This window comes from Rhinoderma darwinii, chromosome 6 (genome assembly GCF_050947455.1).
Source record: "Rhinoderma darwinii isolate aRhiDar2 chromosome 6, aRhiDar2.hap1, whole genome shotgun sequence".
Lineage (NCBI taxonomy): Eukaryota > Metazoa > Chordata > Amphibia > Anura > Rhinodermatidae > Rhinoderma > Rhinoderma darwinii.
Genome location: NC_134692.1, coordinates 121,052,941 through 121,080,167, shown reverse-complemented (window position 1 = coordinate 121,080,167; position 27,227 = coordinate 121,052,941). Strand labels below are relative to the sequence as shown.

Sequence of the window (27,227 nt, the reverse complement as noted above, 5' to 3'; positions counted from 1 at the left end):
GCCTTTAGACAAATCAGCGGTTCGTAAAGGCACGCTGCAGTGCTATGATTGGTTAAGCATAAGAAACCACTCCCAGATCTAAGTTTTGACACTTCCGTGTTTTGCTGATTTTGAGAATCTTGAGGCGTGCGGGTTGCGAAGGGCAACAGGCTGGTGGGAGATTCCTGACCATTGTGTGTTATAGCAGTCCGTATCTGTGTCCGTATTACCCATGACCCCTGGTTCTCACTGCCTGGTAGTATGTGTTCTCTATGGGTGCATGCTTTACATTTTCTTTGGTGAGGGTGAACGTCTAGGTGCTAGATGGTGATCGTGGATGTGCAATAACCGATTATGTCATGTCGCTGGAATAAAATCGCACACTGTCGCATGATGATGCAGTTCATGTGCTGTCGCCCTCTTTTGCTGATCTATTCATGAGGGATTCGTCTTGCTGCAGACGATGACTGCCCAATTAATGTAAATAAAAGCTCTGCAGCTTTGTAATATACATTCAATTTCTCGCCATTTTCAAGATCTCAGTTTGCTGTTAGTGAATGGCAACATTCCTTGTTTACACCCTGTCCTGATCATGACCAGATGACACTGATTCTATTTGCTTTCATTGACAGCAAGCAAATGGTGAAAAATGGAAACGCAAAGGGGCACAATGTTAGCATACCGCCAATTGGTACGCCAGTATGTAATGACCATGTTGTGTGTGCCTCTATCCTCAAGACGGAACGCGTTTATTGAGGAATACAGGACAATATTGTACCTGGTGTGGTTAACCGACACTTTGTTTTTAAAGGAAAAATGGCGAGAAACCTTTGTAGATTAGTCGTGGAGTGCGACTTGAAAGCTGCACCCACTTTTCCTGACAATTCTGAAAACTAGGTGCTGAAGAAAGGTTTTGGGTGACCAGATAAATGCCATCCTTCTCAATGCGGCAAGTGACACTGTCACAAACTAGTCACCATTTCCGGCCAAAATTTGCAATCAGCGGTGAAAGATGTGTAGTCAGGAGATTCAACTGGGCCGCCATATCTGACACTGCATCTCCCACAGTGATTGTGAACTTTGGCTTGAGATACAGCTATTCATATGTGACTGTCACTTTAATTGCATTAATAAATGTGCCTTAAAGTAGATAATCTTTTCTTTATACAATGATTACACTTTAGGTACAGTAAACCAGAATACCACTTTAAAATGTAACCCTTTCAGATCACTGTGTCAGACGACCCGCTTTCCTGTGGGTTGTGATATCATGCAGGGCGGCGAGCAGTGTGGCACTGCACAACTACTTTTATCGTATGGCATATAGCGCTACATGATATAGAGCAAATACAAACACTGCCGTATTCATATCCCATAGTCGTGGAGGAATGTATGCCAGACTGGGGGCGCTGCTTCCCTATAGACTTCTATGTAGGGGAAGCAGGGTGGCAGCCACTAGGGGCGCTGAAAAATGTACTGATCATTTTGTTGACATCTGATCTGTTGGAAAGACCCCAAATGATCACAGGATATAGTAATACTGGGGCATTGACAGCAACCCATAATCTAGATTTCATAGGATTAAAGGGGTTGTCCACACTGATGGCATATCGCAGCGGTGGGACCTTCACGGATTATACTAGCGATATACCGTCAATGTCTTTAGTAAGATCACCTCTGTAATGGTGCACCGTGTTTTTATTATAACACCTTATTATGTTCTAGCGAATCTGGCACCGGGAATCGCTCTTGTTGCTATGCATGTTCGCCTTGCAGGAATCGTGACTGTACATGATGTTTAGTTTTTTAGTTGAAAGACAAGTAGGCAATGCTAGCTGCCATGTGATTGTGGAAAAGAATGCAAATGTCAAGTTGACCCAGGACTTTTCTCTGCAGGTGACACTTTCGTTCCTTATTTGCATAGGAGACCGAAGCGATTTTGGGTGTCGATCCCCCCCTCATAGACAATAGAAGAGGTAACCGCTGTTGTGCATAAAGAATCTGTCCACGTCACTCGCGTTTATTTCACTCAGGAGAATATTTATTTATTTTTTTACACTTCTGAGTATTTCGCCCGTGGGCCCATTGTTTGCCCCACCCTCAGCTTAACAAGTGCAGAGCATGCTTAACAAGATTGCCATGTCCTCCCAAGCCCGGTGGGCTTGATCATCTATTCAGGTTGCCTATGGCTGACGCTGGTTCTGAGGTTACATTACATTTGTGCTTAGATTATAGTATTTTACATGAACGGTTGGAAGATGCCACCTTCATGGAAATGCACTTTGTACTGCCGTCATAACCTGTGCATACGGTTTGTAATTAATGGTCTCATTCTCTGTAAAGACAGGACATAGTGAGCGCGTTAAAAGAGTTGACCACTATTAGAAAAACATGGCTGCTTTTTTCTTAAAACAGCTCCACACCTGTCCACAGGTTGTTTGTGGTACTGCAGCTCTGCCCCACTTAAATGAAGTTGAGCTGCAATACCAGACACAACCCATAGACAGGTGTGGCACTGTTTTTGAAAGAAGCAGCCATGATTTTCTAATTCTACACCCCCCTTTAAGATACTTCCCTTTTAGTGAGGAAGGAATGATCCTCTGCCCTGTATTTGCAGGTTTACGACACCAGTTTGACCGCTAGTAATAAGTAGTCTGCAACTCCATATAAATTCCAGTTTTTTGTTTTTTTTAAAATAGTGTTTCAATAATAGACCATGTTGGCCTATTGGTTATATATGTCATCAGTATCTGAATGTTGGGGGTCCGACCACTAAATACCTACAACAAATGGGCTGTGCCACTATGTAATACAGAGGGAAACCTTTCTACAAATCCGCTCCATTCCCAACCTAGGATTATGTTTGAAATTACAACACACCCCTATACGCTTCAATGGGGCGCTATTTCAATACCAGACTCCGTGCCCAGTTGGGTGGGGTACTGTGTTGTAAAAAATCCATAGGGGGTGCAGTCCTTTCATTCTAGGCATCGGTAAAGTCATTTAATGGCATCAATCTTCAAGACAATGGTAATAAATGTTCTCGTCAATATGGGAATTTAAAAACGGGGGGGAAAAACAAACTACGTAACCATCGCATTCCTGCATTTTTCCGCAGCAAGGTGACAGGCAGTGTTACCTGGGGTAGGGACCCATATGATCCTGCTGAGGACCCCTCAGTCAATGGCTGCAGTGACCGTCACATGATATACTGAACCTACCTAGTTATCTCCAGCCTGTCCATAAATACAATTGCATATCTACAAAGGTGTATTCAGGAGGCCAAAAAATAGAGTGGACCTTTAGGCCTAATGCACACAACCGTAGGTATTTTGCGATCTGCAAAACCATAGCCCTGTTGTCTGTATTTGCGGTCCATTTGTCCATAGTGCATCTGTGTGTATTCATGGATCTGCAAAAAAAAAAAAAAAAAAATGCAGGGACAATCATGGGCGAGTCCACGCCGCAAATGCGGACCGTAAAATGACATGTCCTGAGTTTTTGCATCCCGGGCTCGCGGCCACCACATAGATCTGAGAACATCCCGGTTGTTTGCATGGGGCCATAAAAATAAATGGGTCCGTGTGCCATCCGCAAAATTGCAGATCGCACATGGACAAAAAACAATAGTCGTGTGTGTTAGGCCTAAAACTAGTGCAGACAAAAAGTTCAAGCAGTGCCTACAGTAAGGCCGAATTTAGACGACTGTAGTTAATATCCGTGTCACACGGACGCATGTATTTCAATTTCCGTGTGAAGGGTCCGTTGAAAAAATAGAACATGTCCTATTTTCTTCCATTTTCACAGATCCCTCGATAGACTCAAGTCTATCGGGATCCGTGAAAACGTGACCCACACGGGTGCAACTCGGACGTGAAAAACTGCCATTTTTCACGTCCGAGTTTGCACTTGTTCGTGTGAATCTGGCCTAACCAATAAGATATTTTGGGGTTTTGCTAGAAGAAAATGTCAACTGGAAGAGTAGATACGTTTAATTTAAATAAATCTTGACCAATATAAATTGGGATACGACCGTGTGCGCCGTCCGAGTCCCGTCAGTGATCCGAGGAAAGATAGGACATGTTCTATCTTTCATCAGATATGAGACTTGGACTCATTTTTCATGGATCAGATTCACCCGCTAAAGTGAATGGGTCCGTGAAAACTATCGGGTGCCTCTCGGATGCCGTCAAAAACAGCCCGAGTGGCTCAACGGTCGTGTGCGTGAGGGCTAAGTAACTGCTTGAGGCTGGTCCTGAGGACAGGTGGTGGCCACGCATGGAGCTGATTGTCCGCGCAACAACGGCTGACGCACTTCTACCGGGCATTATAAGGTGGCTAGTGCAGAAACATGTACATGGGGACCAAAAAAGAATGTTTTTACATTTATTGGTAATAAGTTATTATAAGTAAACGGGGAAAAAAAAAAGGAAAATCAAAAAATTATATTTAAATTTGAATGAAACACTATAAGCTCGAGTGATATAAACCTGGAGAAACTCTTTGATTGTGTCATAATTTCATTCCCTTTTAGGTTGCCTTGTACTGATTTTTTTATGTAGCTCTATTTATGTTTCCTTAGGTGAACTCTGAACATGAAGTTATCCTTTGGAATCCACGGGCCGGCCTTGGCCTACTCTATGACCACATTAGGTGCTGGAATGATGAACAGCATATTTAACTTCTATTACGTCAAGCTGTTTCTTAACCGTTATAAAATATCAGAAGGAGCTTTTCACCAAGCACAGGTAATAGATCAACCTCGGGATTTAGGAAAAGCAGTTTACATTGCCCCTTATGCTTGCGGTCAGGGGTCCTGGTATTTTTGACAGTTAGGATTAGTTCACCTGGAATTTTTGCAGGCAGAAAAAATTGACTCAAAGTTCCTTGTCTTTTTTTGCGGGAAAAAAACCCCACTCAAAACAAGTACTGCAGGTTTTTTCTGCCTCCCATTTATTTCAATGGGTGGTCATAGGTGGAAACCGCTCAAAGAAAGAGCATGGCGCTTTTTTTTTTTCCGCCAGTGTAAAAAAAAACGCCTCTGCCTTCCATTAAAATCAATGGGGGATGATTTGGGCAGTTTTTTGGGTGCAGATTCTGGCACGGTTTCCACGTCAAAATAAGTGTGAACCCTAAGGTTGGGTTCACACGACCTAGTTTCAGACGTAAACGAGGCATATTATGCCTCGTTTTACGTCTGAAAATAGGGCTACAATAAGTTGGCAAACATCTGCCCATTCATTTGAATGGGTTTGCCGACGTACTGTGCAGACGACCTGTCATTTACACGTCGTCATTTGACAGCTGTCAAACGACGACGCGTAAAATGACTGCCTCGGCAAAGAAGTGCAGGACACTTCTTTGCAACGTAATTTGAGCTGTTTTTCATTGAAGTCAATGAAGAGCAGCTCTAAATTACGGCCGTCAATGACGCCTCGCAAAATGCGAGGTGGAGCTTTTATGTCTGAAACGAGGCAGCTGTTTTCTCCTGAAAACAGTCTGTCTTTTCAGACGTAAAAGGAAGCTAGCGTGTGAACATACCCTTAGGGTGTTTACAAGGCATATGTCTGAGACAGAAAAATGCGAGGCTGATGTAAAGAGAAAACAGCCTCTGAATCCAGGCGTTTCTGGAGCTGGTTTTCAAAGAGTTTTTGATTTTTGCAAGTTTTTTGGAAGCGTCTTTTGACGTCTTTTTACAAATGGTAAATCCGTTTGTAAAACGCTTCAAGAAGTGACGTGTCTGTTGTACGGCGTTACTTTAATTCAGCAGCGTAATGATATGCCTTATGTGAACTACACCGTGTATTTCCCATTAAAATCAATGGGGAACTGTTGGCAGCCAGATTTCAAGTGTATTTTCGAGCATAATACGAGCATTTTACGGTCTAAAATACGCCTGAAAATAAGCTGTGTGAACAAACACTAAGTGCTCCTCTTGCCGTCAGACATACAAGTACTACAGGAGTGTCGTGGACTCCCACCGATGAAGTACTGATAGCCTATCCTTGGGATAGGAGAGCTGAAGAAACCCTTTAACACCTCACACTGTAAGGCTAGTTTCACACATTGCGGGTGAAATGGCGTAGTTTTGCTGCAATCCATAAAAAAAAAAAACGCATTTTGATCAATATGTAAACACAACCTAAGGCCCTGTTCACTCATTCAGGATTTGACACAGATTTCAGTGCCTATTGCACATCTGATACGTGTGAACAGAGCTTAATATGCAATGAATATGTATTAGAGTTTGTGTTCGGTACCAGTCGGTCCACACACACGAGGGGAGATTTATCAAAACTAGTGCAAGGCAGAAGTGGAGAAGTTGCCCAAAGAAAGCAGCAACCAATTGCCATTGGCAACTACTCCACTTTTACATTGCGCCATTTTTAATACATCTCCCCCGTTGTGTTGTTTTCATGCTACTTACATTCGATTTTGCTTTTTCTAGGTGGTTTTTATGATCTGGAATGCCATAAATGACCCTTTATTTGGTTATGTACAAGATAATTCCAAAACAGGCTTCTGCTCCATACGACGCCATTCCATATTATACGGAGCTCCATTTTATGCCCTGGCTTTTTTGCTTCCTTGGTTTCCCTGGAAAGATTACTCAGAGGGTGAATGGCTCAGTGGTATCCATCTCATGATAGCCCTCTGCATATTTGATGGCATGCTGACCTTTGTTTTGCTTGCCCAATGCGCCCTGTTTGCCGAGATTTCAACCAAGCATGAAAGTCGCCTTCAACTCATTAAATACAACCAAGTAGCTTCACTGCTGGGTTCATCAAGTATTCTCTTCTGTGGACTCGTGTCTGACAACATGGATAACTTCCACAGCTTTCAGATATTCACGGTCTTTGTGGCGGTCCTGTCCACGGTGTGCATGTGTTACACCGGGGTGTTTGGTATAAGTCAGTATGAACGGGAGAAGTCAGTGGAGATCAGCGGACGGCCAGAGACGTCTCTCTCCTGGGCAGCTGTGCTGACTCTTACAAAACAGATCCTTACCCAAAGGAACTTTCTTCTATTTGTGTCTATGAACTTTTTTCAAGTTTTTCACTCCACTTTTTGTAGCAACTTCATGATCATTTTTGCAGATAACCTCATTCCCAAAGATGCTCTTCCCTCTTTTGTGAGGAGTGTCATGTATGGAGCTGGCTTCATTTTTCCTCAGGTAAATTGTAGAACATTCTAAATTACATTTCGTCAACTTGATTTTTTTCAATGTTGTTCAACTGCCTACCCGTTCTCGGAATTGATCATTTTCTCTTTTTGGCTGGAGTTTGAATTAAAGGGGTTGTCCAGGCAGGGGGCGGTGTTTCATACTAATGACCTATCCACAGGATAAGTTATCAGTATATGATCGGTGGGGGTCTGACATCCGGACCTTGCACCAATCAGCTGTTCCGGCTGCCTCAGGGCACCGGAAGTTATGCAGTGGTCGGTGCCGGAAGCAGATGACTCCGTACACTGTATAGTGGCTGTGCTGGGTTACTGCAGCTCTGCTCATATTCACTTAAATAGGAGCAAAACTGCAGTGTTGCAGTATGGCGGCTACACAGTGGTCGGAGCCATCTGCTTCCGGCACCGACCACTGCATAACTTCCGGTGCCCTGAGGCAGCCGGAACAGCTGATTGGTGCAGGGTCCGGGTGTCGGACCCCCCACCGATCATGTACTAATGACCTATCCTGTGGATAGGTCATCAGTATGAAAAACCGCTCTCTGCCTGGACAACCCCATACTTGCATTCCCCATAAAATAATATTTCAGAAATATCCGCTCTGCATTGTTCCATTCTTCTGTTAATACTCCTGGAAATGTAGGAATAAATTTGGGGCTACTATTCTCCTTGTCAGAGGGGCGTGTCCCTACACACTCTGAAACTGTCTAATCCGTGCTAACCGCGTCAAACTCTAGAGACACACCTTTTTAACAAGGAAAATGGTAAATGTTTTTTTAATGTCATACATTTCCAGAAGTAATAACAGAGGAACCGCACAATGCAGAGTTCTAAGAAAAGATGCTCAACATTGTTATTTCATGGGAAATGCAAGTATTTACTAAAACAGACATGTCAGGAGAGCAGACAGTCCCCTTTAAAGCATATGTTCACATTCTTCTATTGATTTTTGTAATATGTATTATGATGTATAGTTATTTGAGCTCTAATGCGCTGCTATTTCAGACGGGCCTTCCCAGTGACATTCACCTCTTGAACATGGCCCGGACTTCCAAAAGCGCTTTATAGATTGCTCACAGTCCTGACATCTGAGTGCATCTACAACTACTTGCTGCCCCCTTGCCTTATTTTTAACCATTCATGTTTTATTTTAGATGCATTGGAGCAATAAAAAAATGGCTGCAAAAGTGCACGTAGCTTTTAGGGTATGTTGACACGCTTAACAAAAAAACGGTTGAAAATACAAGGGAGAACAGCTCCTGATTTTCAGCCGTTTTTTTAGCAACTCACGTTTTTCGCTGCTTTTTTTACAGCCGTTTTTGGAGCTGTTTTTCTATAGAGTCAATGAAAAACAGCTCAATAAGTGACATGCACTTCTTTTTAGCGGGCGTATTTTAACACGGCCGCTTTTCAAAACGGCTGCGTAAAAAAAAAACGCCCCGTCGGAACAGGACGCCGTTATTCCCATTGAAATCAAAGGGCAGATGTTTGGAGGCGTTCGAAAAACATCCGAAAATAAGCAGTGTGAACATGCCCTTAAAGGGTTTTTCCCATGAATACACGTTATAGCGTACAGAGAGGATACTTCCTGATCTATGGTGGTCCAACCACTGGGATACCCAGCGATCACTAGACCAAAGTGGCTAAAGTGCAAGTAAAGCACAATGGCCACTTCTGATTTTATTTCCTTGCACAGCAATACTATTGAACCAGCACTGGTCAGAAATGGCGCTGTGCAGGCGAAGGGGCAGAGGACCCTTGTTCTAGGGAAATTCTAGGAGGTGCCAACTTCATGATCAGTGAGGATCTGACAAATGGGATCCCAATCATGAAGATGAAGGTATGGCATATACTAGCAATGGGATTTGTTAAAAAAAAAAATAATAACCTTTGTAATCAGAAGTTTTAACATTTTTAGTGGAGATTTACATTCATTTTGTGAGCAGTTCATTTCAATGTGACTTATAATGTTGGTAAGTAATATTTTAGAGCTGTTTCGCAGGTTTACGTGTCCTTATGAGTTCAGTTTTCCATTTTTCACAGTTTTAATGCATTTGATTTATATTTTCAGTTTCTCGTGCTGATCAGTCACTCTTTATTGTCAAGTATCGGTTATTATAAGGTAATCTTGTATGCGTTCTATGTGGAAGCCTTTTCCGCAGTCCTGATGCTGCTAATAGGACCTCAGCATTACTATATCCTGGCTGCGTTCCTCACCATGAACATGTAAGTAAACATCTCCCGCTCCTGGTTTCTGTCACTGATGGCCGTAATTCCCTCTGTTTTTCTTCAAATCCATTTTGCCTTTAATGAAAGATATATCTGTTTGTATCTTCATCATCGTACATTGTCCCCAGCTTATTGTAGAACCCTTTCACAGATTTAACCACATCAGTGTCCTCATTATAGTGGCGGGTGCTGTCCTATAACCCTTCAAGTTTTGCATTGAATACACATCAGGGTATAAAAAAATACCAAAATATATCATATTCAATGTCATAAATGCTAGACAAAAACCTACCCCACCTTGAAACAGAGGTCGTCTTTGGAAACTCAGGTGTCCGTGATGTAAAGCTGGTACTGTGTACAATCAACTGGAAAAAACGCTACCCAAGGACTCCGACACGACATTTTCCATCAGTGTCATCGTTGTGTCTTTAAGAGATGCCCTTCGGGCTAGTGGATCTGATTTAGATCTATCCATGGTATTAGTCCACACATCTGTTTATACGGCACATGAAGGTAGAGAGTGCAGCGGTTGTCACCTATGTTTAAGTCGTGCAAAAAGTGTGCCACCAACCACGAGTATGTTCTAATGTAGTGCTATTATTACCCTCTCAATCATACACCGATCAGCCATAACATTAAAACCATCTGCCTAATATTGTGTAGTAAACAGAGAGCAAAAAGGGGGACCAAAGGGCGCTGTTATTAATGTCGAGGCTAGGCAAACATATAGTTCGATATTTATTAGTAAAGTAGACAGGCTACGCGTTTCAACGCCGGACCGGCGTCTTCATCAGGCCAATATTGTGTAGGTTTACCACCAGAACAGCTCTGGCCCATCCAGGCATGGACTCCACAAGACCTTTGAAGGTGTCCTGTGGTATCTGGCACCAAGACATTAGCAACCAAGTCCTTTAAGTTGCGAGGTTGTTCCTCCATGGATCAGACTTCTTTTTCCAGCATATCCCAGAGATGCTCGATTAGATGGAGATCTGGGAAATTTGGAGGCCAATTCAACAGTTTGATCTTTTTGTCATGTGGTTTGTCCTCAAACCGTTCCTGATCAAGTTCTGCAGTGTGGCAAGGTGCATTATCCTGCTAAAAGAGGCCAGTGCCATTAGAGAATACCGTTGCCATTAGGGGGTGTACTTGGCCTGTAGCAATGTTTAGGTAGATGGTACATGTCACATCCACATGAATGCCAGTACCCAAGGTGTCTCAGCAGAACTTTGCCCAGAGCATCACATTGCCTCCATCGGCTTGTCTCCTTCCCATAATGAATCTTGGTGACGTCTTTTCTCTAGGTAAGCGACATACACATACCCGGCCGTCCACATGATGTAAGAGAAAACGTGATTTATCAGACCTCCTTCTATTGCTCCATGGTTAAGTTCTGATGCTCATGCGCCCATTATAGATGCTTTCAGCAGTGGACAGGTGGTCAACATGGGCATTTTGACCCAATCTGCGCCTATGCAGCCCCAAACACAGTAAACGGCGATGCAGTGTATGTTCTGATGCCTTTCTATCGTAGCCAGCAGTAACTGTCAGCAATTTGTTCTACAGTTTGTGGGACTGGACAATATGAGCTAGCCTTCGCTCCCCACGCACATCAATGATACTTGGGCCCTCATGACCCTGTTGCTGTTTCACCACGTTTGGTAGGTACTAACCACTGCATACCGAGAACACCCCACAAGACCTGCTGTTTTGGAGATGATCTGACCCAGTCGTCTAGACATCACAATTTGGCTCTTGTCAAAGTCGCTCAGATCTTTACTCTTGCACAATTTTTCCTGATTCCAACACCTCAACTTCAAGAACTGACTGTTCACTTGCTGCCTAATATATCCCACCCCTAGACAGACGCCATTGTAACCAGATAATGAGTGTTCTTCACTTCTTCACTTGTCAGTGGTTTTAATGTTATGGCTTATCGCTGTATATCGTCCCTGTCATTTTCCTTACCCCCCCCCCTCATTTCTATCGTAATCGCTGCCTGACGGGCTCATAAATCTCAGCAAAGGCACCTTGACAACAAAATATGTTGTGGGTGAATCCAGCATCCGATGGTCAAGAAAATCTGAAATTTCAGCATAAAACAAAGAAAACCAAAGAAATTATAAAAAAATAAATAAAAAATAAAAATATATATATATATAATGTTGAGGTGTAAATTGGTTTAGTTACATCATGGGTTAAATATACCACACAATTGGAACACGTTGGCACAGTTTAATGTTTTCCCTGCTCAGAATAAACTCGCTGACCACAAGGTAAAAAGTACTGAAAATGGGATTTAGGTCTTTGGAATATATAAACCACATATACATATAATTTAGAAGAAATAGCAGATTCTTCAAATATCTATTATTGTTTTATCAACCCTTTAGATCACCGTTACCGAATTTATATTGATTACTGATTCCATTTCCATTCCTTTTTTTGTGTCCTCCCACAATTCCTTGCACTGCAGGTCTCCCTTATGTGGAAGATGCCTGTAACACTGTTCATTCTGGGCTTCCTGGTTCATGAATAGAATGCCAGAACTACTGTGACACTCACATAGGCACAGCAGTAGGATAGAGGGAGCAGGCTGGACTATGTATTCATATTCATTGTAATGGTTTTGCGTATACAGCTTCTATGCAGACCTATGTGTCTCCATGGTTACGAACTACAAACCCATGCTATAGTCACATGTTACTCCCTACAACCTGCCTGCCCATCTACTGTCTATAGGTTAACAAAAGGAGGCAGAGTGAATAAGATATGACTACAGAATCAGACTACAAAGTAGATTGATTGTAGTCTGTCATCATGGCGACACATAGGACTACATAGGCCATAGTTCTGGCTGGTTTTCCATAATTCCTCTTCATTTTAAGGGTGCCAGTACACACCACTTGATTTGTCGCCGTTTTCGGCTGCGCGGGTTGTACAGTTGAAACACATTGATACCCTTTGCTTCACCTGTACAAGCCGCAGAGCCGAAAACCCCCGGTAATTTGCGATAAAACCATGTGTGTTCTCCGCTGAGGGGTGCACTACAGCCTCAGGGCCTCTTTGTGTACTGGCAGCTCAATAGAGAATGACCTCATATCTGTGGCCACTTGGCTAATTTTGACCAGGACAGAAACCAAACTTTTCATGGGATTAGTTCAGGCCCCAGGATCTGGACCCCACATAATCGGAGTCCTTGTGACAGGTCTTAGAACTCTGATTTGGGAAAAACACTTTAATACAATACTTCCCAAACACCAATGAACCATACCCTGTATTTGATAAATGTTAATATGATTTATTTATATTGCACTGGAGATTATAATGTTCTCATACTCCGTTACAGAGAGAATCGGAATCTATCTGCATTTCCTCTAACTTTTGTTTTATTCTTTTCTTCACAGGGTGTTAGTACAGGCCTCATTCAGCTTATTTAACCTGCCACTGGCTGATATTGTAGATGCAGATTTTGTCAACTACAAACGCAAGTAAGTGATATATAAAGTGTTAAGTGTTGTGTGTGTGTGTGTGTGTGTGTGTGTGTGTGTGTGTGTGTGTGTGTGTGTGTGTATAGGCCCTTTTACAATGGGTGATTATCGTGCAGACGAACATTCATAAAATGCTCGTTGCCGATAATTGCCTTGTGTAAACAGGGCAGCGATCAGCAAATGTACGAGCAAACGCTCGATCATCTGCTGGTCGTATCGTTTTAAAAAACTAAAAAGTTATCGTTGTCGGCAGCACATCCCCCTGTGTAAATACGGAGATGCGCTGCCGACATGATAATAATGGATGGGGATGAGCGATCGGAGTAACGACCGCTCGTCCCCATCCATAGCTCCGTGTGACAGGAGCAAATGAGCGCCAATCAACTATTGTCGGCCGATGTAAGAGGCCCTTTAGTGTGTATGGCTGGCCTAAAAGGGTTGAAATGACAAAAACATGGCTGCTTTCTTCCATAAACAGCGCCACTCCTGTCCATAGGCTGCGTCTGGTATTGCAGCCCATCTACATTCACTTAAATGGCATTAAGCTGCATTACTAGGCACAGCTAAAGGACAAGATTCGTGCTGTTTCTAGTAGAAAGTAGCCACGTTTGCTAATCTCATCCAACCCCCTTAAATGGTTTACAGGATTAAAAAAAGATGGCTATTTTCTTCCAGAAACAGCTCCACACCTGTTCATGGGCTGTATTTGGTATTGCAGTTACTGTACAACCCGATAGTTGGTCTTTCCGACTATTTTATTATTCTTATTATGACTGACCTGATCTACCTGTTTGTGACTTGCACATCTTGAAAAACTTGTCTATAACTTAGTGATAATCTGACCTATTATTCCTTTACTCACTATGAATGAGATCCCTCATCTCTGTCTGTAGGGAGGCCTGTTCCATATTCATTTACCCTATTTTACAAAAATAGATCATCAGTCCAATTAGAAGAGAAGAGGTTACAGGAACACCTCTCTTGAAAACATTTAGGGGCAGATTTATTAAGACTGGCGTTTCATACGTCCTTCTTAATCTAAAGAACACTGGAGTAAAATGTGCCTAAGGCTTCGTTCACATCTGCATCAGTGCTCCGTTCTGACGTTCCGTCTGAGCTTTCCGTCAGAACGGAGCCGCCCTGACTGAAACAAACAGAAACCATAGGTTTCCGTTGGCATCACCATTGATTTCAATGGTGACGGATCCGGTGCAAATGGTTTCCGTTTGTCTCAGTTGTTCAAGGGTTTCGTAGTTTTGACGGAATGATTACCGTAGTCCGTCAAAACGACCGAACCCTTGCCCAACTGAGACAAATAATTTGCATCGGATCTGTCACCATTGAAATAAATTGTGAGAGGACCCAGCAAGAAGGGTCCACTTCTTCTTCTACAGCACAACCACAGGATAAATGAAGCATTACATTGCAAAGAACAGGCTATGTAATGCATGGATGTGCCGAGTCCTCCAGAGTTAAAGACACTCTTCGTAACTGCTTTCCATTCTGGCAAATAGATAAGGGTCCTGAATGGGGACCCCCATTCCCTTTTATTAATTTACAATACCTAAAAAAGTATTTGAAAATGTTTTTTTTTTTTCAAGACAACCCATTCAATGAGTTTTCATGGGACTTGCATAGTTGTACAAAAATATAGTTTGTATAGCGTGTAAACTGTCACTAGAAACATTTTGCATAACTATTTGTAAGTGACTGCTTGATTTTCATAAGTTCTTGTTGTTCTCCAGTAACGCCAGCACCAAATGTTTTACTTGTTCTAGACTAACCCTACAATTTAAAGTGACACTAAAGCTGGTCATGCATATTAGAGAAATACTATCTGATCCCGATTTGGTGGGATCCACTACAGCTAGCAGTCCGACTGTGAAACAGGGATCGGCATGTTGAATCTTAACATGCATAATCCCTTGTTTCCACTGGAGATAAGCGTTGCCAGAGGTGTCAGGCAGTGATTTATCCCTCCGCAGTACAGGTGCATGCTCGGCCAATCATAAAGGTCTATTTACATATGATGATCGCGTAAGACTATTTAATGTGTCTGTACACGAACTCTACATCATCTCTCAAGTTAGAATATTTTCAACATTCAATGATATTTCCTGAGCCTTTGTAACTTGAAACCACATTCAACATACATTGCCACAAAACGTCTGGATCTCGGGTGCGTGTGATTGGCTGGATCTTCCAGCTAATCAGCATGCGCACTTTACTGGTTTAACACCTGCTGTAATGAAGTGCATGTCCTGATTGGCTGTCTAGCAGCGCCTCTCTACAGTACAGTGTGGTACTGCATGTCCTGTACTGCTCTTTACCTGTGCCAGGATGAGTTGCTCCTTTGGACACCAGGTGAGGACGGCTCCATGTTATATTTCTGGTACACTGTGTACTGTACAGGCTCCTGAAGAAGCTCCTGTCCTCATCGTAGAAAGTGATTTACAGCCTCCAGCCGCTACAGTATTTCTGACTTTTATATGTGAGAACTTGCTTTATCTGTATTCGTTATCTGCTTAATCATTATTTTTTTCTTATCTGTGGTTGAAATTTTTGGGGCTTTGGAACCAATTCCTAGTTTTCCATAGAGTTAAGGGCCTTTTACACGGCCGACGAGGGCTGTGGAAATGAGCGCCGATCAACAAGTCAGCTCGTTGATCGGCGCTCGTTTGCTCCTCTTACGAGGAGCTAGTATGGGGACGAGCGCTCGTTACTACGATTACTCGTCCTCATACATTTCTATCATGTCGGCAGTATGTCTGGGAGATGTGCTGTCGACAACGATAATATTTTCTGTATTTAAAACTATGCAATCAGCTGATGAACGAGCTCATTCATCGGCTGAGCGTTGCCCTGTTCACACAGGGCAATTATCGGGAACGAGCGTTTGCCCGATATCGAGCGTTTGCCCGATATCGAGCGTTTGCCCGATAATTGCCCGGTATAAAAGGGCCTTTATGGTCTCAAGTTACGATATTTTCAACTTACAATCATCGGCCCAAAATATTGTAACTTGAGGGACCACTGAATAGCATAATATAAATTGCAAACTTTTAAGACTTGGATCACATTCAGGATTTAGGTGTGGATTCCGGGCCTAAATCCTTAGAGAATTACATTCCGCTGACCATGAATGTTAATGGGGTATTTTATAGGAAAATATCAGCGCAGATTTTAAAATCTGCAGCAGACTCCGTGCTGAAAAGCCACAAAGTAGATTTATTATGGGGCTAACACTCGTGCGGATCCGCTGGCCTATCCACAGCAGAAATCTGAGTGTCAGCTGCACATTTCTACCGTGGATTTTCACACGGATTTGTCATGATGTGTGACCATAGCCAAAAGGGGTTATCCCTTCAGGGCAGCCCCTGTCCATATGCCCTATGAGATTATATGGACAAATAAGAGTGAGGTCCCCTGCTCAGGGACTCCCTATATTAGCAAAGAACAGCTCTCAGTCTGGAGTACTTGTATGAACATGTAATAATACATTGTCATATCATAAATTTTTATGGGTGCCCATGTAATACTTTATTTCCCCTGCAGCACCACGGTTCTAACAGGGAATCAGAAATACGAAAGGGGGACGGGATAACAAGGTTAATGCTGCTTGTTTAAAGGGGTATTCTGACCTTATACATTTATGGCATATCCACAAGATATGCCATAAATGTCTGATAGATGCTGGTAGGGTGACCGCCATTCCTGAGATAGGTGAGGGTTGGGTGACCGCCATTCCTGAGATAGGTGAGGGTTGGGTGACCGCCATTCCTGAGATAGGTGACGGTTGGGTGACCGCCATTCCTGAGATAGGTGCGGGTTGGGTGACCGCCATTCCTGAGATAGGTGCGGGTTGGGTGACCGCCATTCCTGAGATAGGTGCGGGTTGGGTGACTGCCATTCCTGAGATAGGTGCGGGATGGGTGACTGCCATTCCTGAGATAGGTGCGGGATGGGTGACCGCCATTCCTGAGATAGGTGCGGGTTGGGTGACCGCCATTCCTGAGATAGGTGCGGGATGGGTGACCACCATTCCTGAGATAGGTGCGGGTTGGGTGACCGCCATTCCTGAGATAGGTGCGGGTTGGGTGACCGCCATTCCTGAGATAGGTGCGGGTTGGGTGACCGCGATTCCTGAGATAGGTGCGGGTCCCAGAGCTCGTTGCAGATTTTTGTGCAGATAAAGCTGTGGATTTCACACATTGCAATGAATAAAATCTGTGGTGAAAATCCGCAGTATGTCAAAATGAAAACCAATGATTCCCGTTTACAGATGGACGCCTCACAATTCATAATATATCATTTCTTTATATGATTTTTACCACAAGAATAAACAAACCTTCCTTGGCTTTCTTCATAGGCCATAATGACACACAACAGTTGTTCCTCCTGTAATGTGTCCGCAGTCTTCCCAGTGATCTGCGCATTGAATACTGTCCTTCTTTTAATAATTATGTCGAGTATGTGGAGAATTCTAGCAACTCCCCCATCTCTCCTCCGAGAACGCTTTTGTTTTTCTTCATCTGTGATGTAATTGTGTGGAGAATACATTTTACATTTGGCTTGTGTTACTTAGGCCTCGTGCCCACATCAGTTATTTTCTTCAGGGTGTTATCCGTTTTTTTTTTAACTGATAGCACCCTAAGGGTACGGCACACAGAAAATAAAAAAACGTCTGAAAATACGGAGCTGTTTTCAAGGGAAAACAGCTCCTGATTTTCAGACGTTTTTTGAGCCACTCGCATTTTTCGCTGCGTTTTTTACAGCCATTTTTGGAGCTGTTTTTCTATAGATTGTATGAAAAACGGCTCCAAAAACCGGCTGAAGAAGTCACATGCAATTTTTTTTTTTTTGCGGCTGTTTTTTTACACGGGCGTTTTGAAAAACGGCCGCCTAAAAAACGGCCCGTCTAAACAGAATGCTGTTTTTCGAATTGAAATCAATGGGCAATGTTTGGAAGCGTTCTGCTTCCGATTTTCAGCCGTTTTTCAGGATGTTTACGTCCAGAAAAACGGCTGAAAACACTGCGTGTGCACATACCCTAACAAATTTATTTCTATGGGGCCATGCACACTTCCGTTTTAACAGAACCGTGTGGCCGTTCTGACAAAAATTGGGCAGGTCCTACTCGGTTTTTGCCGAAACAGTCTCGGCCTTTTCATTTATTTGGTCCGTCATAAGCGGCCATACGACCGCAAACTGAAACGTGCATGAGGCCTTAGGGTATGTTCACACGGCCTATTTTTGCCCATTTTTCTGGCCGCAAATGCCCGAAAAATCGGAAAGCAGAACGCCTTCAAACATCTGCCCATTGATTTCAATGGAAAAAGCGGCGTTCTGTTCCGACGGGACGTTTTTTTTATGTGGCCGATTTGAAAAACAGCCGTGAAAAAGAAGTGCAGGACACTTCTTGGGACGTTTTTTGGAGCCGTTTTTCATAGACTCTATTGAAAAAAGCTCCAAAAACGGCTGTAAAAAAACGCAGCGAAAAACACTGCAAAAATGGCGAGTGGCTTAAAAAACGTCTGAAAATCAGGAGCTGTTTTCCTTGAAAACCGCTCCATACTTTGACGTTTTTGAGTTTGCGCGTGAACATACTGAAAAATTCCACCTTTTTGCACATTTTCACAGTTGAAATGTAAACAAAAAGTTAAGCAACTTTGCAAATATTTTGCTTAATAGTTTTTGTACCAATTTTGAATTCGGTCAAGTTGTTTTCTCCATTCATGTACAAAATTAAAAACCTCTGCAGGTCGCATCTAGACTAAAAATTGGTTCAGTTCTCTTCTGCTGTCAAACACGTGAACTAACAGCTTAATTCTAAGGCTATGTTCACACGGCGGATTTTGCTTGGCGGGTACCGCCGCAAAATTATTCCTGCCGTCAGCAGGAAGATTCCTACTCCCATTCACTTTAATGTAAGGTTTGGGCAGAATCTGCTTGAAGATCGAGCAAGATGCTTCCGAAATCGCCTCTTATAGATTTCAATAGAAGATGGAGTCATTTTTCCAGAGCGTCATGCTCTCTTTTTCCTGCGTTTCCGTCTCTGACTTCCCATTCATATCAGTGGGAGGCAGAAAAAGCGGTCTTCGCAGCATTTTTTGCCCGTGGCGCTCGATGGCTGCGGCTGAAAAACGTGGCACATTTTTCTGCCTGCAAAAAACTGCGTGTGAACATACCCTTACTTGTAGGCTACTTTGCTACACAAAACTTATTTTAGGAAACTTATTAAGGAAATATTTATTTTTATTTATTTTATTTCTTAGGTCGCCATTGTCCTCAATGGTTTTTGGGACAAATGCCCTCTTCACAAAGCCTGCACAGTCCCTGGCACCCATGTTTGTTGTTACTATACTTAATCAGTATGGATATGAAAACTTATCTAACAAAGTGGATCAGCCGGATCCCAGGTGAGTTGCACACCGCTGATATGCCTAAAGCTAGCCATACATTACTGATCTCAGACTGCCGTTTTCTAAATGACGCGTCGTCCACGCTTGGTTTGTGAAGGTTGTCGTTTTGGATGACAAATCACCGATCGATATTTGCCTTGATCTGTAGCCTGGTCAGGTCTTCTATTGATGGAATGCAAATCTGTCATTTTAACATAAAAAAAATTATTTTAAAGGCCTGGGCCTAACGGAAAAAAAAAAATTTCCATGTTCACTTAAATTGCTGAAACGTTGTATTATACTATGCACTAAAAATATGTCCGTGACCCCATCTATGTGGATGTGCTGCGTCTGAATATCCACTCCATGCAGAGAATCTGCTGTGCAAACACAAAAGCAGCCGTTATTGCCATCTCGGCATAAAGACCAAATGTTCAGTACAAGAGTAATACAAAGTTTCACGATTGTTAATGCAGATTTAAATTAAGCTAATATGTCAATACCAGCTAACAACTTTAGTAAAAAGGATTTTCCAGGAAATTCAATGGCAGACCAGGTAAGAAAAGAAGAAAAACTTAGGAGTTCTCTCCTGTACACAATTTGTCACCTCATCATGTCATCCACTGTGACGTCACTTCCACAGGCAGTTATGGGTCAGGTGAGGTGTCATCTCCATACACATCATTGCATACATGAGTAAACCGTTAGTGTTGAGGAGAGGTTTGCAGCATTACTGCTAGAACTGTAAAGAATCCCGAAGATTAGTATATTAAAAAGTTTCTAATTTTGAGCGTCACGGACACTGGGTTTGTGGACCCACTAGGCCGCTCCACCGTAGCGGGGAGGCAGCTGACCAGGTCACAGTCTATGCGAAAGTAAAATTGCAGACAGTAATGCTTGGGTACTTGAATTAGAACGGGCGGTGGCTGTGGCAAGTGGCCACTGCCTCCGGATGGAGGCAGGTGCGGCAAGTGGCGCCAGACGTGGCGGGCAGTATCCGATGAGCGGTAGACACTTGACGTGGCAGATGACACTTGACGTAGCAGATGGCACTTGACGTGGCAGAAGACACTTGACGTGGCAGAAGACACTTGACGTGGCAGACGGCACTTGACGTGGCAGACGGCACTTGAACGCGGGTAGGCACAGGAACAATACGGAATACAGGAACGGTAACAGGGCACGGGTAACAGCTGGAACGGGAGACACTAAGGGACCATTTGCGAGACAGACTGGGAAAGACTAACAACGCTCAGGCAAGGATTAGAACGCCAGGGGCCTTCTTATAGACCAGGAAATCGTGGCAGTTGATGATTTCCTAATTGCGCGCGCTGGCCCTTTAAGGCCGGGCGCGGGCGTGCGCGCGCACCCTACGGGACCCAGCCGTACGGAGCGGAAGTGAGCGCTGGCATCTCCTAGGAGGGAGACGGAAGCCAGCGCTCACAGATCCATGGCTGCGGGCGTCGGGAGGTGAGTAAACCCGACGGCCCGCGGCCATGGGCGCTACATTGAGGCCATGGTCCTTATTTTTTTTTTTCGCCAGAAACCCCTTTAATGTCCTCTAATTAAAGTGGTTGTCTCGTAAAGACAACTCCCTGCCATTTGTTTATTTAGGGCATTTGGATGTCGTATTGGTTATATTTTAGGATTGCTCTTAAAGGGGTTGTCCCACAATAGGCATTTATCACCTATCCACAGGATAGGTGACAGATATCTCATGGCTGAGGGCCCCACCGCTGCTTCCGTCAGCTCCATAGACTTTGAATGGTGTGGTCGTGCAGTGAGGAGGAACAGGGGCTCGGGACCCCCAGCGATCAGAGATTTATTACTTATCCTGTGGATAGGTGATAAATGTCCATTGTGGGGAAAACCATCATAAAAAGGTTATTTGGGGCCATCTAGTGGTGAGATGGTGTAATAATCACTGTTATTGAGTTGCAGATTTCCACGATTATGGCATAAAATTCCAAAGTTGCTCCATATATAGTTTTTATTACATTTAATTGAAGCTTTTGTTAAAGGGGTCTTTTGAAGAATACCCCCGACACTCCCAGTACTAAAAACAATAAATGTTCTAATATATTTACCTCAGGACCCTGACGCTCCCATGTTTAGATCTGTTTGCAATGATTTGTTGTACATAATGACGTCATGTCGCATTACCACGGCCGAGGCCACGTTTTTTCCCACAGTGACACAATGTACTATGTCAGCTATTGGATGCATCATGGGGGGGGGTTTAGAGACTTTATTTATTCTATCTTCTTTTTTTTTTTAATAGCTTTATGCTTGGACAATACTTTCCACTGCAAACATGCATAAATATCTGTCTACATATTTTATAATGATGATGGATTGTATATCTAGAGCTGGATTCGGAAACTATTAGGGGGGGGGGGGGTAACCTATTCTGCAGACCTCTAATAAAATTTTATTTTCAGTTTATTTTTAGGCCTTCATGACACCATGTTCTATATGACCTGCATCGTCCCTCTCTGTATAGCCTTTGTACAGATCATCATATGGACGCCATACTCTATTCGGAACAGTCATGTGGCCAATGCACATTGAACGGCTAAATATACAATGACTTTATACTTTTCTCACTGGTGCCTTATACTTTCCTTTTAATATTGGTATGGTAAGCAAAATCCCTGCCAGGGCATTTTACAAGTCTGGGCGACTCTGCTTTACTTTTATTTATTTTAGTGAATGTTGGATATTTTGTGTTTTATGAATTCAGGGCTATAATGTTAACGTTTTGAATGAAATGAATTTACTCCTGGTTCCTTTTTCTAGAAATGCCCTTGAAATCTGTTTATTTATAAGTAGCTATGATATTAAAGTAGTTTGTCCATCAGGATATCCCCCGTCCATATACCCCATTCTGGACCCCTCTCTATCCGCCAGAGCAGAAGGCCACTAATAAGTCCTGGGTCTTGCTCAAGCTGTCCATTCATCTGGATGGTTGCTGTCTAGTACTGAAATTCCCCCACGGTAAAAACTGTAATTTTAATGACCTATATTGAAAGTGATAAATATAACCGCTGGTGTTCATTGGCAGCATTTTTTTGGGAAAACTTTCTTGAATTCTCTCAACTACAGGATAGAAGCGCACTGTAGTCACTGGATCATTATGAATGTGTAGTTTCCCATTGTAAGGCTGGATTCACATCTGGTGGATCTTTGTGCCACGGATTTAGCCGCAGAAAAATCTGCATGTTTTACAACATGTGGATATGGCGGCGGATTCACTAAAAATACGCCATTTGTGATATCCAGCCTAATTTTGCATTAGGTAGCCTTTCAATTTACATAATGAATAATTTCTGAGCCGTGCTGTTTGCTAACCAACAGTCTGTGAGTCATTGACCTAGAGATCTAAGCAGAGAAAAATGGCGACCTAGCCCTGGGATCGTCTTTCTTTTTTTTTTTTTTTTAATGGTGCTATGGTTGTTTGGGGAAATGGGGAGGCAGAAGTTTTGGCTTTCTTTCATATTGTAAATAAGTGAATAATATGTATATAAATTTATGCTACAATAATCGTAAATAAATGTGAGGTTCTTAGTACATATTTAGGCTGGGTTCACATATATCAGTTGCATCTGGCCAGTTGCTCTTCTCCTGAGCTGGACACAACTGATGACATTTTGTGTTCTGGTTCGCTGTCCACAGCCGGTCAAAAAAAAACGCTGTATGCAACAGAATTCTGTCCGGCGAGGGTAGACATCTGCCGTAAAAAAGTGACACCGCTGATGCCAGGAACGATCCCATAGGAAAACATTGATCAGTTCTAGCATCAGTTTCCTCTGGCGTTTCTGTACTGCGCCAGATTTATGGGAAAGTGGGCCTTAGATCCCATCATAAATCCTGCTACCACCTTAATTGTCATATGATCCGTATGTTCGGGAATCCTAGAGGAAGACACACAGACAGGAGGCAACCAGGTATTTTATGTATTTGCCATTTTCACGGTATAACTGCAAGTTCTTTACATTTTCCCATTAAATAATCTTCTTTGTGAGCCGGGGCCACACACAATACTGAATCCAATGCGATTGACAAAAAGCTACAAATGATAGTTACTACTATTAGAAGTTTAAGAGACCACACGTATAAGATGATTTCATCTAAATAATTGCACACAAGATTATAGCGTATAAATATAGTGTCCGGAAGATTGAAGGATGTGACATCAGTAGTAAGATGGTATCTGTCTCTGCGGTGTCCGTAATTGCCGGGGTTGTAGTGGTTTTACCTTATTAGTTTGATCCGTGTCTGTAAAATCGATCTTTTTATTGTGGTGTTATTTGTGAAGAGCGATGATGTATTTATTTATGTGTTTTCACTGGTAGAACTGTTACATTTTTTTAGAATTTCATTTAGAAATAAAAGTCGATGATTGACATTAAACCAGTGCTGAGTGCGTTATTTTCTCTGGATTTTGAGCATCATTTGAGCCTTGATTCTGTGCTGATTCACTTCTCTATATATTACTATAGGGGTTAGACGTCCATTTTTTTCTAAGATCAAGTTGCCTGTACAGCCAAGGAGCAAAATGATAAAATTATACCTGCCTTTGTAATGTCTGAAGTCCCGTAGCTCTTCAGGTTTGGATTTCAGTGTACGGTGTCAGAAGCAGATGGCGCCGTACACTGTATAGTGGCCGTGATGCAGTACTGCAGCTCTGCTCCTATTCACTTGATATACAGTGATCGGGGCCATCTGATTCCGGCACCGACCACTGCATAACTTACGGTGCCTGGAGGCAGTCAGAACAGCTGATCGATGAGGAGTCCTGGTGTCGGACCCCCACGATCATACACGGATGACCTATCCTGTGGATAGGTCATCAGTATAAAAAAAAGAGCCCCCAAACTAGACAACCCCCTCAAGGGTTTATTTGGGGGATTCTGGCAGGCAATGTTCATGGGACTTCTGTATCCAAAGATTTCTTACACGCTTTGCATATTCTTCAACATTCTGAAATAAAAAATTGGAACAACCTGTCCACCACGACGTTCACACATGAATACTGTAGCAAATTTCCCACATACCCCTTTTTGAGTGCCCCCATGAGTGGATGCCACACTGGGCTCACAATGAAGATTGCTAGTTGGTCACCTGAAAAAGCCAGCAGTCCTGTTCAGAGTGTCTGAGCTGAAGAGATCCCATGTGTCAGCCGGTGCCCTCATAAGTCTTAGACATAGTACACTTAGAAATGCCAGCCAGTCTTCATAAGTGGCAGCGCCCTCAAGTTCCCGGCAATGTACTCATAACATTGACGGCACGAAAGTCCCCTTATTATAGCTAGAACAGCAATGTTCTCAATACTTCCAAAGTTTGTGGCGTGTGGATGTCTGAAGCTCAGGTGATTGAAGAAAGGGTTAACCGTAAGTTCACGCTGAGTTTTTTTTGTCAAGCAGAAAAAAGTCTGCCTCTAAATTTGTTTCAGAATTTAATTTTTTTATTTTTTTTTAAATGCAGGTGCTTTTGAGTTGGATCTTTTTTTGGTTGGGAATTTTATTAATCTCAAAAATCCTCTAGTGTGTCTTCTTTGGTTTTAAAAAAAAAAAAAAAAAAAAGATTGCATTTTTTTTTTTCTCGAATGATCCACTCCAAGATAGGGCAGGGGACATTTTTCAGCAAGCCTCTGATTCCCATTGAAATCAATGTGAGGCATATTTGGGCTGTTTTTTTTCCCTCTGATTCCAAATTTGCATTTAAAATCTCAGTAACTCCTGATTTAATAGACACTTAAATTGTACCTGCCTTCCCTTCCAGATTGTCTCCCCCCCAGCAGAGTATGTAAGGGTGCCACATAGACTTTATGGACAAACGTATTGGAACATACCTCTTAATCATTGAATTTAGGTGTTTTATTCAGTCCAATTGCCCCAGGTGTATCAAATCCATCACTAGCCATGCAGTCGTCTTTACAGACATTTGTGAAAGAATGGGTCGTTCTAAAGAGATCACTGAATTCCAGCGCGGTCCTGTAATAGATGCCACCATTATAACAAGTCAGTTCATTACATTTCTTCCCTCCTAGATATTCCACGATCAATTGTGACTTTTATTATTGTAAAGTGAAAGTGTTTAGGAACCACAGAAACTCAGCCACGAAGTGTCAGACCAAGTTACAGAGCGGGGTCGCCGTGTGATGAGGCACATCGTGCATAAAAGACGCCAACGCTCTGCTGACTCAATAACTGCAGAGATTCAAACCTCCTCTGGTATTAAAGGGGTTTTCCGACCCGAATTTAAAATTTTTAAAAAGGTCTGGGCGCACTTAGTATCTTCCAATATTCCCCCCCCCCCCAAATACCTTCTTCTTCATTCTGATGTTTTCCTCACGATTCCTCTTCTTCCTAATTTTTCCGATTGTTTACATCCAGGAGTTCCGGTCCACGTTAGTTTCCGGTCCCGCCTAGACTACATTTACCACAATGCATAGAGCTGGTATTTCAGCCAGCTCCTTAGCACACCTCCTCTGTTTTCAGAAAGACCGCACATTGCACTGAGCATGCGTGGAGGAAAGAGTTAGTTCGAACCACGCATGCTCTGTGAATTATTGAACCTATCCGGCCCCCACCCTTGTACATGACGTCAGTAATGACGCTCCGTACATCGAGCAGGCCGGAAGGAAGTGTGGACAGTGAACGGACGGGAATTCACCGGAAGAGTGAATTTCAGATGCGGTTGGCGTCATGTGACCCGCGATGCGATCGGGAAAACTGTGCAGATTCTCCAGCGTGAGTAAATTGAAAAGTCACTTGTATTGCCAGTTGTAGGGGATTGACCATCACATGTCAGGTTCTGGAAAACCCCTTTAACATCAGAACAAAAACTGCACCAGGAGCTTCATGGCATGGGGGCCGAGCAGCTGCATGCCAGCCTTACATCACCAAGCACAATGCCAAGCGTCGGATGGAGGGGTGTAAAGCCGCAGCCACTGGACTCTGGAGTAGGGGAACGTGTTCTGTGGAGGGATGAATCACACTTCTGTATCTGACAGTCTGATGGCCGAGTCTGGTTTTGGCGAATGGCAGGAGAACGTTACCTGCCTGACTGCATTGTGCCAACTGTAACGTTTGGTGGAGGAGGGCTAATGCTATGGGGTTGTTTGTCAGGGTCGGCCTTGGCCCCTTAGTTCCAGTGAAGGGAAATCTTAATACTTCAGAATACCAAGACATTTTGGACAATGTAGCTTCCAACTTTGTGGGAACAGTTTGGGGTTCAGCCCTTTTCTGTTCCAGCATGTCTGTGCCCCAGTGCACCAAAGCAAGGTCCATACAGGAATGGTTGGGTGAGTTTGGTGTAGAAGATCTTGACTGGCCCACACAGAGCCCTGACCTCAACCCCATCCAACACCTTTGAGATGAAGTAGAACAGATTGTGAGCCAGCCCCTCTCCTCCAACATGGGTCCGGCCTCACAAATGCTCTATCGGCTGAATGGGCAAAAATTCCCAGACACTCCAAAACCTCGTAGAAAGCCCCCAGAAGCGTGGAACCTACAAAAGAGGGGGGGGGGGAGGGACCAACTCCATACTAATGCCTGTGGATATAGAACGGGGTGTCATAAAAGATCCTGTAGGTGTAATGTGGAGGTGTCCCAATACTTTTGTCCATATGGTGCATGTATTGATATTGCTCCCATTGAATGAAATGGGAACGGACGTATGCAGGGATGTGAGCTCCCCCTTATCGCAGCTGCAGGAAGATTTTATACTGGCACTCTGCTGTTATTTATGGGGTATTTTTTGGGGGCGCTCTAATGGAGCTTGTTTATGGCCAGAGTTTACACAGAAAAAAAATCTTAACTTTCTCTGAGGACTGTGATAAATGGAAAAAAATAGTGGCTGTGCAGATGGTGCTTCTCGCCTCAAATCTCCCCGACACTAAAAAGTTATCAATTATTAGGTGAACACTTCATAGGCAGCGACG

General features: G+C 43.2%; 1 protein-coding gene and 1 long non-coding RNA gene across 9 annotated transcripts; one reads left to right on the top strand and one right to left on the bottom strand.

Moving 5' to 3' along the window:
* Positions 1-46: 46 nt before the first annotated feature.
* On the top strand, positions 47-23,692 carry LOC142655723 (transmembrane protein 180-like). Of its 8 annotated transcripts, none has more exons than XM_075830218.1 (8): positions 47-153; positions 1,876-1,955; positions 4,562-4,727; positions 6,428-7,153; positions 9,233-9,387; positions 12,795-12,878; positions 19,154-19,297; positions 21,721-23,692. In XM_075830218.1, the coding sequence occupies exons 3-8, from the start codon at positions 4,575-4,577 to the stop codon at positions 21,848-21,850; spliced, it is 1,392 nt and encodes a 463-aa protein (XP_075686333.1). In that variant the 5' UTR covers positions 47-153; positions 1,876-1,955; positions 4,562-4,574; the 3' UTR covers positions 21,851-23,692. The 8 variants fall into 8 exon arrangements, with proteins under 8 accessions (XP_075686333.1, XP_075686332.1, XP_075686331.1 ...); XM_075830217.1 differs by having other exon boundaries at positions 47-173; XM_075830216.1 differs by having other exon boundaries at positions 47-198.
* On the bottom strand, positions 19,159-26,810 carry LOC142655724 (uncharacterized). Its single transcript, XR_012849540.1, has 3 exons — positions 25,608-26,810; positions 25,134-25,275; positions 19,159-19,481 (listed from the first exon to the last, which is right to left on the bottom strand). It is a non-coding gene; the product is annotated as an uncharacterized LOC142655724 (long non-coding RNA).
* Positions 26,811-27,227: the final 417 nt, after the last annotated feature.

Bases quoted from the DNA above. Each gene is read 5' to 3' on its own strand.
- LOC142655723 (XM_075830218.1), top strand. From the start codon at position 4,575: ATGAAGTTATCCTTTGGAATCCACGGGCCGGCCTTGGCCTACTCTATG. The intron at 4,728-6,427 runs GTAATAGATCAA...TGCTTTTTCTAG, and splicing joins GAGCTTTTCACCAAGCACAG to GTGGTTTTTATGATCTGGAA. The intron at 9,388-12,794 runs GTAAGTAAACAT...TTTTCTTCACAG, and splicing joins GCGTTCCTCACCATGAACAT to GGTGTTAGTACAGGCCTCAT.